Consider the following 13,090-nt stretch of genomic DNA (forward strand, 5'->3'; position numbering starts at 1 on the left):
TTACGAACCCGATACCGAATCGCGAATGCGTGCAGAAACGCGGAAACGCTGACAATTTCGTGGCCAACGTACAAGCGTGGCGATATCGACCGATACAGAGACGCGACGGTTCCGCCAAAGAGAAACAGTATTGGGCGTTAAACAAGTTTATGCGGTTATTTATAGACGCGGAAACCCTTTGCACACGCGCGAGTAATACCGTGCTTAACGCGAGGGATACGTGCGATGTGTGGTCGAGAGTTACGCGCACTTCTTGCTTAGAATTAGAACGAAACAATAAATCCTCCAAAGAAATCTAGGCTTCGAGCGAAGGTCTGACCGTAGATAGTGGAAATTCTATCGGAGACATTTAGGTCATCTTAGAACGCCGTTTACCGTTTACGGAGCATTTTAATAATATTTTTAGGCGACAAGTCCCGAGTGAAGAAGATATCTTGCGATAATAGTTATGGTCCACGGTATCAAACGCTTTTCTAAAATCGGCGTGGATATCGTCGTGCAAACTAGACGCGTAATCGCACGTTTTTCGAAACACCGTGTGGCTTCTATGGATTTTCAACGAGGTGAAAAACTCGAGTGTAATTTTTTTTTGGGGAGATTGGAACCGTGAGTGGGTGGAGAGGGCGCGAAAAAGCGGTCTTAAATTTGAATTTCGAGAAGAGGAGGAGGAAACGAGAAGTTAAAAGACCGCGTGGACGGGAAGAAGAGGAGGGGGTGAGGATAGGGGGGTAAGGAGAGGCGCAGAGGCGCAGAGGCGCAGATTCGGTGGCCGGACCGGAGGGTGAATCCCGGTGGCAATAGCGAAGGTGGGTACGGAGGTGAAAGTAGCAGCGATAGGGGTTGCGGAGGGGCAACCCGAAGGGTGAAGAAGGTGGGTCGAGCGAGAGAGCGAGAGGGCTCGGAACGGTGGATGACGTTCGTCGGGGGTGGAAAAGGAAGGGAAATCGCAACGACGATCAATACTTCGCCACGCCTCGCGCCACCACCTACCCTGCCGGAGCGAAACTTGACTTTCCCGACCGTTTCGTCTCTCGGTCAAGAATGAACTAACCGTTCTCTCGATAACTCGTAACCCAAAGCCGCGTTATTTTACGCGCGCTTCCGCGAAAAGCACCGTTTTGTAGCTCGTCGATCGGTGACCGAGCAACCTACGATCGATTCGAGGAAACGACAACCTCCGGGGACCAACCGACGATCGACGGGCACGCTGATTCCGTCGCTCGTTAACCGGAGACCGATGGAATCGCGTTTTGATAACCGACGTACGCGATAAAGCGCCAGGAAGCGGCTAGGTGTACACGTGACCCCGTTCCGCGGGGTCACGATACGGAGGAACGCGAAATACGCGAGATGGCAGCACGCTACGGTCAAACAAAAACTTGCGAGTATCGTTTACGCTTCCTACCTTGGATATCGCAACTCGGTTGCAAAAGTATCTGCCCGGGGGAAGTCAACAGCGCGTGAAATTGTTTAAAGGGCTTTGGCTGCATTACAAGTTGCAACGATACGCTCGAAACCTGAACCGCCAGCGAACAAATTAATCGTCCGGTTCTCCCGAGCGTTTCTACGTTTTTCCTTTTTTTCTTTTTTTTGTATACGCCGGAGTGGCACTCGACTTTTCAAGCTTTTCGGTAAAGTGCGCGCGCGTTTCCTTTAATTCGCCTACTTTAACGAACTTTTACTCGCGACAATGTTTCCGTGCCGACGCCTCGCTGCCCGAAATTTCAAGCGGATCGCTCGCGATAATAATAAATATCTACTAACGAGAATCGATCGCAAATCAATCGCCCATTATTATCTCGTTAACGCCGTTCAACGATAAGACAGTCGATGGCCGGACGGCCGACGATCGTTTTACGGAGGATATAGAGCGGACTCGTAAATTAAAGACGAGAACTCGGGTACAAGGAGACAGGGACCTCCGTCTCCTCAGATATAGTCATAGGCGAAGAAACGCTGTAAATTTACGATCCATGACTCGCGTCAAAAATAGCCCACCGAACGCAGATTCGATCCAGTCGTTGCCACAACTGTACATTAAATTCGCCAAAGTGCAAGAAGCGTTTAGGAAGAATAGGTTTCTAAACCGTGAAAAAGTCGTCGATCGTCTCGCGAATGATACGTAGAATGCAAACCGTCTATCGAGAATTCGATCCGCGAAACCGGACAGCCGACCAAAACGGGAAATATTAATTAATCGCCTGTCGGTCGGGCCCCGATCACCACGAGCGACCGTTTGCATCCCGATGAAAGGCCACCGACAAATAACCGGACGGGGAAACTCCCTAACGCGACGCGTTCCCAGAAAAGCTCAAAGTCGCGAGGTTTGAAGTTTGCGTACGCGATCGCGAAAAGAAGGCACGTAACGGGAAACGGAGTAAGAGCCGGTGAGTTATCGAAACCCTAAATCGCATCGTAATACCGTAGCGAGACGAGTTTCGCGGATAGCAGTGTCGGCGAACGGATATACGCGCGCCGATAAATAACGCCGCCGGGGTGAAAAGCGACAACGGTGAAAAGCTTGCACGAACGAGTCTTCCGCGTCAACGGCACCGCACGGTACGGCCCATAAATTAAGGTCGGGAGCCAAGAGCGCGGCAAACGAGGAACCAAGATATCGGAGGATTGCAATCGATACGCGCATCGCGTTTGTTTCCTGTCCATGCTCCCCAGAAATGACCAAATAAGGCGAAACAAATTCCCTGATAATCGATACGCCGAAGGAACAGTCCGGGACAACGTCCCGCTCGATCAAAATTCGATATTAAATCTTCCTTTTTATGGACTCGGTTTAATCTGGGTTAGGTCTATATACATGCTGCAGATCTTGATTTAAGTCGGAACGAATGTACGATCATTTTTCTAAACTATTAGATAAACGAGCACGAGGTCATCGTGAGCTTCGTAAACATTCGTTGAGAGACAAGCAAACGATACGATTAAATCGTGCCACGTGACTCGTCATCCTGCAAGGACCACGTAAAATGATTCTAAAATCATTGTAAACTTGTATTGCTAGTAGCCTGCATGTTTCGAAGTGTATGGGGAATTTTGCGACAGCTGTACCGCCCCGGGCACGTGTCGTAAAGCGAACAATTTAGGTATCGTTCGGAAGGTCTCCAAGTTGTGCCTTTTCGGGGTTTCGGACCTCCGCTTCCGGGTCGGAAGTAATCAATCATTCTCTATTAGAACTGCGTGATATACGCGAATATGAAATTAAATATTCTTCGAAACAGTTTCACCACTCTGGTTGTGGATATTTTTTTAAACATTCCCTTACTTAATAAATTCAGTCTCTCACCTTTGCGAGAACCGTTTGGAAATGATCTTTCGCGCAAAGTCTGTTCGTGCTCGTGTTTGTCAGGCAATGTACACACGATTTGATCTGGCATCTCGAGAACACCCTGTATAGTTTACAGCGTGCCACTGCATCCGTTGGCGCAAATTTTCCCCCCTGCGATCGCGAACCACGCGAATGCTTCTCTGCTCCGAAATAACGAACCGCGGAGAAGGAAACGCTTGTAAAAATACACGACGCAACGAAATTTTTGCACGCCACGCCCAGTTTCCATCGAAACCGCGTACACGGTGGACGGTGTTTGGGAATCGGTGTCCTTCGAGCTACGAGGAACAAGACTGTCCGAACGATGTACAAGCACCGTGTAAAAAGAATCGGATTTTTCGAGAAGCTGGACGAAACGTGGCGCGTGCCGAACGAAAGAAAATTCTGTATTTATTTTGAAACGCATACGCGATACGTGTGATTGCATCGGTGATCCCGCGACTGTCCACGAGGACGGAAGAACCGGGAAGATTACGGGCCGATTTCGCGGATCGACGACGAGCAAATGGAAAGGTTAACGACACTGGGAGTAAAATAGAAGGGCTTTCGATATCGATCGCGACCGGCGAAGATTGACGAGGTACGCCGTAACGTGAATCGTTGCCGGTTAGAGTCCTCCGTGTGACGGATGGACGAGAGAGAAGCGATCGGTGGTCGCGAACAAGTGGCCGACACGAAAATAACGCGTGCAACGCGGTCGACTGGTAGTGCGGTTTAAGGCAATGCGTGGTCACGATGCGGGGACACCATAAGAGGTTAGAACGCGGTCGAATTAATCGGGTTTTCCACGGCGATACGAGGGAAAGCGGGGAAAAAACGGTAGGAATCGGAGCGAACTCGAGAGCCAAGCGTACTCCTCCGTACAACTATTCCGCGAACGGAAGGAACGAGAGACAGCGAGACGACGGTGAACGATAAGAGACGGCGGAAAGCGAACGGACGGATCGGAGGTTAACCTGTCAGTTGGCGGATCGATGGTCCGTGAGACCGTGGGTTCGCGTTTCACGGTATAAAACGACAAGCACATTATATAATTTTTTAGCGCTCACCTATGGTAGTGGATGCGTGGCAGCCGAGCACGGTAGCGCGTATCGGCGACCGTGAATCGCCGACTTCACCGAGTTCACCGTCTGCCGCACCAAATACAACTTCAAAATTTATCACGAAAACATGATCGGAGAACTTTGATAGAACGGGTGAGGAAGGAGCCCACTGCCGAAGCACCAACACTCGATGACGTCATTCCACCAGCGGCAACATGGAGCCCGAAACGCGATAGGACGCGGGCTCGAGACTCTCGAGTTCGGTCGCGCTCGCTACGACAGCTGTCCCTCGAGCTAACCTCAAAATTCCTCGGTCGCCTCGCTCGTATTCGACACTGCGCGATCCCCACCGGCCACGACTGACAACGACCGACACCCGTCTACCGACCGAACTACTCTTTTCCTCTTGTTTCCTTCTCTCTGCGGCCCTGCGCGACTCTAATCCGCTCCTTTTTCTACGTGATTTCCGAGGGAACGCTAACAGAGGGCAGTCGCGCGCGCGCGCCCCGCGACTGCGATTCCTTCACTGCGGGAATCCCGATATTCGAAATCGAAGTTGCGTGTCGCGATGCCTCCTCTGCTTTCGTAGAGAGGACGTCCTCGAAACCGAGCCGAGCCGACGGATCGACTCGTGCCGACTCGTGTCAAGTCGTGGACCGTCGCCTCGTCGATGCCGCCGCCGTCGTCGTCACCGTTTTCCTAACCTCGCTTTTTCGTTCGCTGCTTGACCATTATCGCCAGCCACGACGGTCAACCAAACGTACACCGGACGTGTTCGATCACTCGACGAATCGACTTCGATTACTATCGTGACATCGATGCTCTTCAACTTCCGGCGAACCGCGAACCGATCATCTCACGCAATATAACCTTCCAAACAGAGGTACGCGCAGAATGCGATACTAATAATAATAACATCCTTGTTCCGCAACTAATACTACCATATTAAACGAATAGAAAAGTATTGCAACACGAGAACTAGACACGACACGCTATTAAAATAAAAATGATTGCAGATTACGGGACATGCAGGATGGGACTTGAAATCCAATAAACTCCAGAACGAAAGTAAGTTATCTCGTCGATTATAACCTTGCATTCTATCCCCCACGACCTCGAACGCCGCTTCACGGAACGATACGCATTGCTTTTTTTTCCAGTAAACGAGCAGCAATGCCGGCGTCGCCTTACGTATCGCGAGTTAACCAGATCGACGCCGTGCAACTGGACGAGGAAATCTACAAGGTGCTGAGAAGCCAAACGAAAAAAATTACGGAATATCAACCGATAGGCAACGTCGATCGGTGGCAGCCAGAGATCGACGCGCTTCTCAAGTTTTTCGTCTGGTTTTTCTCGCTGCGTCGCGGAAAATCGACCTTCGGCCAACAACTGCTCAATTTGCATTACGAGCGTATCGATCGTACAAAGTCCATTCTGTACTTGATTTTAACCATCGGGCCAGCTTACGCGCGTGACAGAATCGTGGCCGGCGCCTCGAATCAATCGCTAAACACGTTCTTCGATCGTGTCGCGAACGTCGCGAAGCTGCTCGAATTTATCAATCTGTTGATCTTCTTGCATCGCGGAACGCAGCCTCGAATCATCGAATATTTCCTCGGTATCGCGAGTCATTCCACGACCACCCACAAGCCAAGAATCATCGGATATTCGTACATGACCAGGGAACTTCTTTGGCACGGTTTGATGGAGTTATTTACCACCGGTTTACCGCTGATCAACTTTCATTATTTGAAATACGCGCTAAAAAGGATTTTCCCGCGGAGAAGTCGACCAGCGGTTCTGGTGTCGTTCCCCACCATGGATTCGACGACCAAATGCTGCTACTGCAACGATTCTCCGATCTTGCCAACGCACGCGGGCTGCGAGCACATCTTTTGTTATTATTGTTTAAAGGCTCACTTCACGGCCACGAACGAATTTCAATGTCCAGCGTGCGACACGCAGCTCTACGTTGAAAATATGAAAATGTACGAAGCGACGCCGACACCGACGCCGACACCGATGCTCGAACACGCTTTGTAAATTCGACTGTGTACGACAGCGACACGAATCTACCGACCTGTACATATTTATGTATAATTGTATATATATATTTTTTTTATTAAAAAATAGCAATACAAAATTTTTCTTCATTCGCTTCGATACAACATTTCGATTTCCTCGACGTTTCCCTCGAAACAAACGACAATTGGATCGGATATGATAATGTTCGTTGCTTCTCGGAATTATTAGATTACCGTATAAAAATATCATGCTGCGTTATCGTAAAACGATTTCTCCTTTTCGTACACCCAACGCAATATGCAACGGTACCACGTTGCTCGTTAATTTTATTCGTTGAATTGCCACGGTTGCTCGATGGGCGGGCACGTCTCTCGATTAATCTAGCAAGAGTTATCGTTGCTTCGGGACACATCGAAAATACGTTCAATTAAATTCGTTTTATCCGCTTTCATCTTTAACCTTTAACTCGTTTCGGTTCTATTCGTTGGAATGTTTTTTTTTTTTCATTTTTCTTCTCTCTCTTCTGTTAATACGTAAACGCTACGAGAGCGATTGGAACGTTGCGACGAATCGATTAGTCGTTGGCAAATACTTCCGGTTGTTCGGTTCTCAAATTATTGTTGTCGAAAACGCGGGTGGGAACCTGAGATATATAGTTAACGCTACCGTATCCTGTTGTAATACTAAATTTGTTGATCGCGGTAGCTTCAAAAAGGCACGTTCGACCGAATTATCTCGATGGATGGAAAACTTTAGAGACGGCCCTCTCTCCTCGTCGCCTAGTATTATATTTCCGTTTTAAAAAATGCACCAAGTTTCATTGCGACGAATAAAGTTTTCATAATCGGTGCGATGCAACGATGTTATCATGTCCGTCGCGCAAGAAAGAGAGAGAAAGAGAAAAAGAGAGAGAGAGAGAGAGAGAGAGAGAGACGTGTCACGAAATTGCCGTTCGCAACGTGTCAGGAGGAAAAACAAACTATAAGGCGAATTATCGTTTGAATTTGTATCGCGATGCGCGAACGCTAAACATTCAACAACTCGTTGTCGCGTCCTCGTATATCATTTTTTTTCTTTTCGCTTGATTTTTTTAAATTTTCAATCTCCATATCAACTACTTTATTCGCAAAATCGTGCAAAAATTAGTATATGTATGTATATATATATATTAGGTAGGAACATCGAAGAACAGTTGACATATCTATCTAAACAATTTATGGAATTCCGATCGATCGTGCCAGGATCTCGCACGGCGAAAAATTATGAAAAAAAACGCGCGCAAATAACGCATCTCGCGACCATCGATCAGGATTCAGCTCGATAACAGGGATCGACCATTGCAAGTTTGATGCTTTGCGACGTTCCACGACAAAAACAACAATTCCTCGCTACGAGGGCACAGCATGTTCACGAATAGTTCGTCGTCCGATCGTTGCAACGATCGTACGGATCGAGAAACTTTCGAAGCGAGCATGTTCTATATTTAACAGGAAACGAACACGAGGAACAGGAACGATCGGACAGTCTTGTTACATCACATACGCGTAGAAAACACATAGTATTTCTACTAACATTTCGATTACTCCCGAGCACGCAATCGTACTGCACCAAAAATGAATAATTTATGCATAAAAAGACTTCACAAAAGACTTAGTCAAGAACTTTCAGCGGTAAAATTGTTCGCTAGGCATTTCCCGGTAAAGCTCGGCCGCGAGACTTTGTTCCGACTTTCTACCGATCAACAGAGCAATTTTGTATACCTGACGATATAAATTAATTGGACGCCTGGATCGCGTTTGACGGAATACGTCTGTTCCCTAAATGTTGTCAAATTACAGCGAGCGAAGCGTCGGCTCGTTACCCAACGCTTCTATTTCATTTGTGCAAAAAAAAAAAAGAAAAAAAAAAGGGTTTAAAATATTAATAATTTATATATCGAGCGAGACATCTTACTTCCGTAAAATTGCAAACTGTGAAAACTGTACCGTGAACGCGCGCGTACGGTTTATTGCAACGAAAATAGCGTTCCTCGAGTGCATGCATATCCAGTACTTCGGCATAAAAAAAAAAAAGAAGAAAAAAAAAAGAAAAGTGTGGAGAACTTACGACGCACCCGAAGTAATCGATCGCGCGATCGATCGATTACGATTGATTTTGTAGCTGCAAAAGACTCGTCGAACGTGGGGAACGTTAATCGTCGAGTTGAACTCGAATCAGATTTTCGAGGATACTTCGAGGCTCGAGTCGTATTGAACGTCGTTATTTATAGTACGAAGAACGAACGTTCTGTCCCGAGACGTGCACTTGCCAGATAGTGTACGACGTATGACATTAATCCGCGAAGAGGCAAGTATCCATTCTCCGTACTTGACTCGAAGCGTCCTCGAACGTTCAAAGCTTGCAACGTCCGTCCTTCCGGTTCTTAACGTGGAAAGAATTCTTGCAGTAGCTCGGCGTGCGTTCAGCGTATTTCGCGAGTGAATAATAAATACTTTGTTACTTTGTAAAACTCGAAAATGCGGCTGCGGGCAGGCGTTGTTGCCCGCCCGCCGGATTTCGAGCTTAGTCGAGATTAAATATTTTAACTTTGCTAGGGCGAAACGCCGCTGAACGCACGGGACATCCCCCGCCCATCGCGTATCAAACACCGAAGCTTCTTCGACGCTTCGTTAATCTAATCGAACCGTTATCACCGATTTACACTGTACGCCACATCACGAACCTCTTCACCGTTACACACAACACACACGATACACGAACGCGCCGTCGAGCGACGCCCACCGTGGCGAGTCGACGACGAGAAGCGTCGATCCGCCCGAGCGTCGCTGGACCGGGGAAAGATCGTTCGAAGCCGTTGCGCGTCGTCGATGCGATCGACAGCGCGCAAAGGGCTCCCAGCAACGTAAAAAAAAAGTTAACGAAACGAAAGTAGTAACGAGCTCCTTAACCTAAGGCGCCGTCCGAGCGCGCGAAACCGAGGACCGCGGGGAGGAAAAAAAAATGAAAAAAAAAAAAAAAGAGTTGGAAACGGTCCTCGATCGGAAAAAAAGAATCATTCGATGTGTTCGTCCGGCGCCTCGTAATCGCAAATTAACTTACTAATTATACTTGTTTTTGACCCCTACTGTCGAGTCGGCGGGCTGGCCCGCGTAAATTCGATTTCGATTCTGGATTCTTTTGTATCTTGAAATGGGATTGTCCGCGCGCGAGCGCAGTGCGAACAGTTAAGTACAACAGTTCGAAATAGATCCGGTGTCGCATCCGATTCGCGTTAATTGCCGCGAGACTCGCCACATTGCTCCTCGTCCTGTTTACCATTTGCCGTCTAGATTGCACTTCTCCATCGAGGTCGAAGTCGTCGACGTGGTCGCCTTGCGTTCCGCGCCCGGGGCGGCGCTACCGCAAAATGGACTAGATCGTTTATTCAACTCTGCAAGAGAAACGAGAGACCGTCGTGATGGGAAATTGGACAAATCACCGTGACCGTACCGACAAAAAAAAAGAAGCAGGATCGGCTTACGTACCAGCGATCAACAGCATTATTTTGCGCCTCGCGCCCCAAGCGGTTATACCGATTTCGCTGAGGTCCTTCTCCGTCAACGAGGGGAACGTAGACATGTCCACCTCGTGAGACGAGAACAGGCCTGGCGAACAAAAAACAAGCAGCACGTTTTGGCAAGCTCGAAGCTGAAGCATTTTACTATTGAAGCGTGCGGGATGCATAGCTATTATACTTTAGTATCACTTACGATTATATTTTTCCAATCCTACGCTGGTCAGCATGCTGGTCAAGTCGTTGTATCTGTGAGACATGATTTTCTTTAGATGCGAGGTCGGCGTGTGCTCCATGTAATTGGAACTTATGCCGATCTGTCCAACGCAGTCTTTGCCGGATCCGATTCCGAAGTCAATCTCTCTGTTGAACACCGGCGTCGTTGGTTCTTTCCACAAATCAGACGGATGGGAGGTGGTCAATTCCTGCTATTCAAATTTTATTCACGTTCTTATTTAGTAAATTTCAGGCTCAATTGATCGCTAACAGTCTCGATCTCGTTAGGTTTACCTTGATCAAGTCGGTCGTGCTTATAGGAGGAATGGATTGACTGAGTCCGTAGCCGGACCACGAGGAAGTGGGTACGCGATACTCGTTGGAGGTCGGTTTCGACTGCATCGCTTTCACAGCTAAGATTTTCTTCTGCTCGTAGTCGAAGGGAGCGAGATTCTGTTGCACAGCCATTTCCAATGATTTCTTCTCGCAGCCGGGTGCACGTCGATCGTTCACCGTTAGGTCGGATAATACGCCACATAAATCACCTACTAAATTAGGACTAGTCTCCGTTGGATTGACCGGTGACACGTTTCGAGGACTGATCGCGGGACTAGATAGAGAACTGGAGACGCTGCTCAGCGACGAGTATGCTGCCCAAAGAAATTGAAGGAAACGTAATTATCGCATCTGTTCGACGATGATCGAGAGAACTGGATCGAGGAAACTTACCGCTGCTCTCTTTACTGTCCGCCAACGAGCCGCCGTTCAATCCGTGAATACTGTGAAAGCTGGCAACAGATGGCACGTTCGAGTGAAGTTGCCCGATGCCGGCGTACGCGTGATTCTGCATTCCGTGGGGATGATGAGACATCGCGTTGTTGTGCATCACGTGCTGCGTGGTCAGCAAGTGGTTCAGGTGCGGATACGGGTAGGTATGATGAAGAGGCAGAGGCGAGAACATGGACGGTATCGAGGGTAAGCCCCAATGTGGCGACAAGCCCATCGGATTCGGCGAGTGGGACACCGGCGACACGCAGTACGGAGGATTCTGCGTGTTCACCGACAGCAAATTCGACAAGTTCTCCGACAGATTGCCGCCGACCATATTGTTGGAACCTACGAGTGTACAGAGATTGGTAGAATCGAACTAAACTCGGCGCGAAGCGATCTTACAACGATGCCTACCGGTCCCGTTGATGGTGTTTCCCTGAAAGACATTACCGGCGTTCGGGATATGATAAGTGGCTGGAATCTCCGCGTGCATCCTCGGCTCGTCCAAGCCCAACAGCTGTTTCCTCGCTTCGTAAATGCTTCCGGCGTTACGTTCGATTCCCTTGATGATCACGGAGAGCGAGCTTTGCTTCGGTTTGTGCCTAACGTTTATGAACACGTCCAACGTCTGCATCAGCTGGGAGATGTGGTCCGTGTCGACGGACGGCATAGTATCCTCCGGTAGATCGAACATCAAAACCAACGGCAAAGAGCCCTGGAATTTCAAAGAAGATGAGAGCTCTTCCAATACTAAATAACCGAATCGCGCGAACAAACGCGACCTACCACTAACTGTTGTCGGGCCAAGTAGACGTTATGGATGCCACCTGTGATCGTGATGTTGCTCTTCTTCAAACTGGGAATGTTTGGATCACCGGCGTCCGGGAACATGATTTGCGTGGCTGTGCGCTGCATGATCATCTTCAAGTTGCAGCTCTGCTTCCCCAGCACGATGCTATGATGTTGCGGTGAGATCTCCATCGACATTTGTACTTGTATTTGACTCTACGGACACGAAAGACCGCGCTAGAAATGCTGGCAATTTTGAACGCAATATTTATCGAGCGATCGAGTTAGTCTTACAGCTAAGTTTTGGCACATATAGTGAATCAGTAGCACGGTCGCTTCCTTCACTTGCGACACCTCCCATTCGCAGCCCTTCACCACGACCAGGGTGGCGTGCAACTTTGGCCTCGTACGGAACATCACCTGTACGTTGTACTTCTCTTGGATCTTAACCACGTACGGGGAGGTGGAGTCGGGAACGGTCTGCGAGGAACCCATGATCGGCAACTCGAACGAGAATATCAGGGGCGTAAGATTCTGCAAACACGACGAACGATTAACGCGTTGATGGATCTGAATCTGAGAACTGCCGAAACATTTACAGTTTAACGATTCATCTTTGTGTTTTCGAGCGAAAAATGTGGAAAATTTCAGGAATTTGGTCCGACAGTGGGCGCGTTAAAAGAGGCTGTGACAACGATCCCGTTCGATAACGATCCGGCTTACCCTGACTCGAGCACGGGCTCTCTCGACACCCTCCATTTCTCCAGCAATGGAGACTTGATTACTCTTCTCTTGGTGATTGCTACGGTTACTGTCCGGGAAATGAATGTGACAGCCGGTTTCCTCCATCACTCGTTTAATCGTCAGACCGCCCTTTCCAATAATGTGCGAATGGTCGGTGTAACTAACGTCCAGCTTCATGGTTACTCTGTTGCTCTGCTGCAATCGAAATATCAACAGTTTTTCAAGGAAAGGGGCAATAAATTTTGATAAATTGCGCCGGAGAGAAACAACCACGAGACGTTGTCAAACCGTGCACTATAAATTTACACACGGACTGGCGATAATAACAAGTGCAGAGCTATTAACGGCACAGCATGACAATTACAGCCAGTTATACGTAACAACGGTCGTTCCACGAAATATTCGCAGCAACTTTCTACCTAATGTTTGCGTTTCATCGTGTAATGCGTTGCACGAGGAAGAGTTGCCCGATGCGTGACGGTCGCCTAAATCGTACTTCAATCTCTTTATTATTAACGTACGGAAGAACTATCCAGCGGCGACCGTACGAAATATCCATTGGAAAGTGTGAACAAAAAAGTAAGCAAACCTAGCTTATATAATATT

General features: G+C 48.3%; 3 protein-coding genes across 3 annotated transcripts in view; 1 reads left to right on the forward strand and 2 right to left on the reverse strand.

Annotated features, from left to right (window-relative positions):
• LOC122398247 (stress-activated protein kinase JNK) overlaps positions 1–4,530 on the reverse strand; it is a 75,433-nt gene extending 70,903 nt beyond the window's left edge. Inside the window, exon 1 of the mRNA XM_043397956.1 lies at positions 4,393–4,530. The gene's annotated coding sequence lies outside the window, so the exon portion shown is untranslated. The remainder of the gene's footprint in view (positions 1–4,392) is intronic.
• A 597-nt stretch (positions 4,531–5,127) lies between these two features.
• On the forward strand, positions 5,128–6,461 carry LOC122398253 (peroxisome biogenesis factor 2). The gene is made up of 3 exons (XM_043397964.1): positions 5,128–5,269; positions 5,403–5,454; positions 5,547–6,461. The coding sequence occupies exon 3, from the start codon at positions 5,560–5,562 to the stop codon at positions 6,427–6,429; it is 870 nt and encodes a 289-aa protein (XP_043253899.1). The 5' UTR covers positions 5,128–5,269; positions 5,403–5,454; positions 5,547–5,559; the 3' UTR covers positions 6,430–6,461.
• A 1,515-nt stretch (positions 6,462–7,976) lies between these two features.
• The window catches only part of LOC122398226 (protein bicaudal C homolog 1-A-like), a 37,058-nt gene continuing 31,944 nt past the window's right edge, over positions 7,977–13,090 (reverse strand). The window contains exons 12-20 of the mRNA XM_043397923.1: positions 12,464–12,679; positions 12,035–12,274; positions 11,738–11,956; positions 11,366–11,666; positions 10,910–11,296; positions 10,475–10,830; positions 10,161–10,392; positions 9,936–10,055; positions 7,977–9,841 (exon numbers count right to left, since the gene is read on the reverse strand). Coding sequence (XP_043253858.1) covers positions 9,723–9,841; positions 9,936–10,055; positions 10,161–10,392; positions 10,475–10,830; positions 10,910–11,296; positions 11,366–11,666; positions 11,738–11,956; positions 12,035–12,274; positions 12,464–12,679 — 2,190 coding nt within the window. The 3' untranslated portion in view covers positions 7,977–9,722. The remainder of the gene's footprint in view (positions 9,842–9,935; positions 10,056–10,160; positions 10,393–10,474; positions 10,831–10,909; positions 11,297–11,365; positions 11,667–11,737; positions 11,957–12,034; positions 12,275–12,463; positions 12,680–13,090) is intronic.

The sequence above is a fragment of the Colletes gigas genome, unplaced genomic scaffold, assembly GCF_013123115.1.
Source record: "Colletes gigas isolate AHSC1104 unplaced genomic scaffold, ASM1312311v1 Colletes_gigas_Sc00011, whole genome shotgun sequence".
NCBI classification, from domain to species: Eukaryota; Metazoa; Arthropoda; class Insecta; order Hymenoptera; family Colletidae; genus Colletes; species Colletes gigas.

Excerpts from the sequence above, each read along its gene's own strand:
- LOC122398253 (XM_043397964.1), top strand. The coding sequence starts at position 5,560 with ATGCCGGCGTCGCCTTACGTATCGCGAGTTAACCAGATCGACGCCGTG.